The sequence below is a fragment of the Hypomesus nipponensis genome, chromosome 20 (genome assembly GCF_054491055.1).
Source record: "Hypomesus nipponensis isolate SF chromosome 20, ASM5449105v1, whole genome shotgun sequence".
NCBI classification, from domain to species: domain Eukaryota; kingdom Metazoa; phylum Chordata; class Actinopteri; order Osmeriformes; family Osmeridae; genus Hypomesus; species Hypomesus nipponensis.
Window position 1 is genome coordinate 9,767,343 of NC_140380.1, and position 3,385 is coordinate 9,770,727.

The 3,385-nt window shown below is 47.6% G+C and overlaps 1 protein-coding gene across 2 annotated transcripts; it reads left to right on the forward strand.

The window, feature by feature from the left end:
• Positions 1-1,541: 1,541 nt before the first annotated feature.
• pou4f4 (POU class 4 homeobox 4) lies at positions 1,542-3,148 on the forward strand. 2 transcript variants are annotated; one of them, XM_084683947.1, is made up of 2 exons: positions 1,542-1,661; positions 2,231-3,148. In XM_084683947.1, the coding sequence occupies exons 1-2, from the start codon at positions 1,542-1,544 to the stop codon at positions 3,146-3,148; spliced, it is 1,038 nt and encodes a 345-aa protein (XP_084540073.1). The 2 variants fall into 2 exon arrangements, with proteins under 2 accessions (XP_084540073.1, XP_084540074.1); XM_084683948.1 differs by having other exon boundaries at positions 1,545-1,661; positions 2,237-3,148.
• Positions 3,149-3,385: the final 237 nt, after the last annotated feature.

Consider the following 3,385-nt stretch of genomic DNA (forward strand, 5'->3'; position numbering starts at 1 on the left):
ACCATGCATACACACAGTTCTTGGATGTATGTCATTCTAAAGTAAAAACAAAGCAAAAAAAGACGAAAAAAATGTTACGTAAAGTTCTCTCTCTCCACCTCTCGATCTCTCCATTTCTCGATCTCTCCATTTCTCGATCTCTCTATGTCTTTATGTCTCCGTGTCTCTCTCCTCCCCACACCTCCCTGTTTCCAGCCTGGCTGGGTCCCTCAGGTGGCTCTGTGCCTTCATCATTGACTCGTCGGAGGAGGAGGACATGTCAGTAGAAAGGGCCCCCGGCTCTGTGATGATGGGGCTGCCCTGGGGACTCACACTCCACATGGGGAGTGGAAGGCTGGGGGGCTGGGGGACTGGAGGATTGAGAGGATGGCGGACAGGAGGGCAGGGGCAGGGGCTGGGGAGGTGAAGCTGAGGCTGGAACTGAGGCTAGGGCTAGGGCAGAGGCTTGGGGTGAGATTGGGGCTGAGGGGGAGATGTGGGGCCCGGGGGCTGGGGCTGAGGGGGTTTAGTGTGAGGCTAGGGCTGGGGTTGGGGATCCTGGTGCTGAGGGACCCACCATGGCTCCAGGGTTTCTCCCCTAATCGCCGACCAGAAATCCTTTTGATTGACAGCGCTTGCTGCATTGAACTGTGGTTCAACTTTAAATATTTCATTGTCTGTGTGCTTTGGTGTCCGTCCTCACCAGCCTGGGATGCTTACATTCATACCCAGGATCCATACCGTGGGCTAGGGCCACAAAGTAAATGAGCTATGATTAATTTATGTATTAATTGCGAAAGGAAAGTGAACAGTTTCAGGGATGCTACTTGTGTGGTATTCCATCAATTAATAATTGGACTTCCTAAACAGTTTGCCTGAATGTTATCCACCTGTGAACAGTCCAGGATGTCATGAGGTATCGTCTTGGAATATGTGTATTTTTTTTTATTACATTTTGTTTTGTTCATTGTTTATCATGCACTGTATTGTTTGTATTCAAATGCATTTTTATTTTATTTTAGAGCTATTAATTAGTGTATTGTTAATAAAGTTTAAGATGTTATACTATTTCGTTAGATGTCGAAATAATAAACTTCTACTAAAAAAAACACCGCAATGTACCATTAAGAAAAACAAAAGGAAATTGCTTTAAAAAGTACTCAAATGCATTCTGTGATGTAGCGATTGGACAGCGCAATCTCTCCAGCGAAGAGGAAGAAATGAAGTGAGGCGTGGCTACGAGTTCAGTTCCCAACGACATTGGCAGACAATGGAGATGGGCGTGACGACCAGCCAGAGGGGCGGAGCCTACGGGGGAGCTTTATATTTTAGGTGCCTGCAAGGTATCAACCGAACTACAGCCTTTTACAGCCCATAACCACAGTCCTTCCAGAGAGAGGCTTACCGGGAGACAGGAGGTTTCTACCTGTCGTCGTGAACGCCACAATCTTAAACCACGACATTAAACATACATTTTGGTTCTGAGACGCTCTATTTCCAGACGGACCAAAACGGATCCAAACGAAGAAGACGGAAAACCACCCTCTCTAACTTCTGCAATAATGATGTCAATGAATAGCAAACAACCGTTCAGTATGCATCCGATACTGCACGAGCCGAAATACACGCCTCTGCATTCGAGTTCGGACGCCATACGGAGAGCTTGCCTACCAACGCCGTCGGTAAGTTACAGAAATCATGTAAGAACCTTTTAATTCAATCTAAGTTGTTTGTGGAAGAGGTGTGTGATTGAAAAGTGGACGATATTGAAAGTTTGGGGGATTTAGAAATGAACGATAAAATTGTTACAGTTCCTACTTCATATTGTCATAAGTCATCTCATACTTCGTCTCATGTCACATCCATGGACATGTTGGAAATACATTATAGATATGGAACATTAAATCTTAACGAATAACTGAAACGTTTGAGAATAATGAGGCCTGTCTTGGTGAATTAATAAGTCTCTTCAGTATAGGCAACATTAAATATTGCCCCAAAAAGTTTATCCTTTTAGACATGATTTCAGTTTAGAGGTATACATTTTGTTGTTGTATTCGTAGAAATAACTTCGTGCGTTACGGATAAGAAGGCTTTCCAAATGTGGATCATGCTATTTTTGACCTGCAAAACATTTCCCTCAAAAAACTTTAAAACAAAAAGTAAACTTTGAAGCGTAAACTCGTTGATATATCCTTATTATTATTTGGACATCCTCGTTAATGATCTCCCTGCCTTCCATTTGCCTCAGCTACAGGGCAATATCTTCGCCGGGTTCGATGAAACTTTACTGCAGAGGGCGGAAGCGCTGGCGGCGGTGGACATCGCTCAGAAGAGTCACCCTTTCAAGCCAGACGCGACCTACCACACCATGACCACCATGACCAGCATGACCTGCACACCCACCTCGTCCTCTGGGCACTTGCACCACCCCTCCGTGCTCGCCTCGCACCACCACCACCCTCACCACCAGCCGTCGCAGGGCCTCGAGGGGGATCTACTGGATCACCTCACCCCCGGGCTCTCCCTGGGAGGTATGGCCGGATCCGACGTCTGCTCCACGGCTTCTCATCCACACGCCCACATGTCAGCCATCAACCACATGCAGCACCACCACCACCACCCGCAGACCATGAACATGCACCCCCACGCCCTGGGTTCGCATAATTCGCTTGTCGGTGGCGGGGATTCGGAGCCCGACCCTCGGGAGCTCGAGTCGTTTGCCGAGCGGTTCAAGCAGAGAAGGATCAAGCTTGGAGTGACACAGGCGGACGTGGGGTCGGCGTTGGCCAACCTGAAAATCCCCGGGGTTGGTTGTCTCAGCCAGAGCACCATTTGTCGGTTCGAGTCCCTCACCCTGTCACACAATAACATGGTGGCCCTGAAGCCCATCCTCGAGGCGTGGTTGGAGGAAGCGGAGCGGGCGCAGCGCGAGAAGATGACCAAACCAGAGATTTTTAACGGAGGAGACAAAAAAAGAAAACGTACTTCCATCGCCGCGCCGGAGAAGCGCTCTTTGGAGGCATACTTTGCAGTTCAACCAAGACCTTCGTCAGAAAAGATCGCAGCGATAGCTGAGAAACTGGACCTGAAAAAGAATGTGGTTAGGGTGTGGTTTTGCAATCAGAGGCAAAAGCAGAAAAGAATGAAATTCTCTGCGGCCCACTAGGCCAAAGACAAAGAGCAGAACTTCGCAATCAAAGAGACTAATCCTAGACGATACTGTGCACTATCGTAGCTGTTGATCTACACGCGCATCTCGCTCTTTTGACTTGTGGGAGAAAAGAAGAAAATCGAATTTCTCCCTAGGCGATAGGTGCAACATCTGACGCTCAATATTCAACATATCGACAACTAGGCCTACAATAAACTCTCTATCGTGACGGAAACGATCTTAACCCCATCA

What these genes read in the sequence shown, in the direction of transcription:
- pou4f4 (XM_084683947.1), top strand. Translation starts at nt 1,542, where the DNA reads ATGATGTCAATGAATAGCAAACAACCGTTCAGTATGCATCCGATACTG. An exon ending in CTTGCCTACCAACGCCGTCG is followed by an intron (nt 1,662 to 2,230) that starts GTAAGTTACAGA and finishes CATTTGCCTCAG; the next exon opens with CTACAGGGCAATATCTTCGC.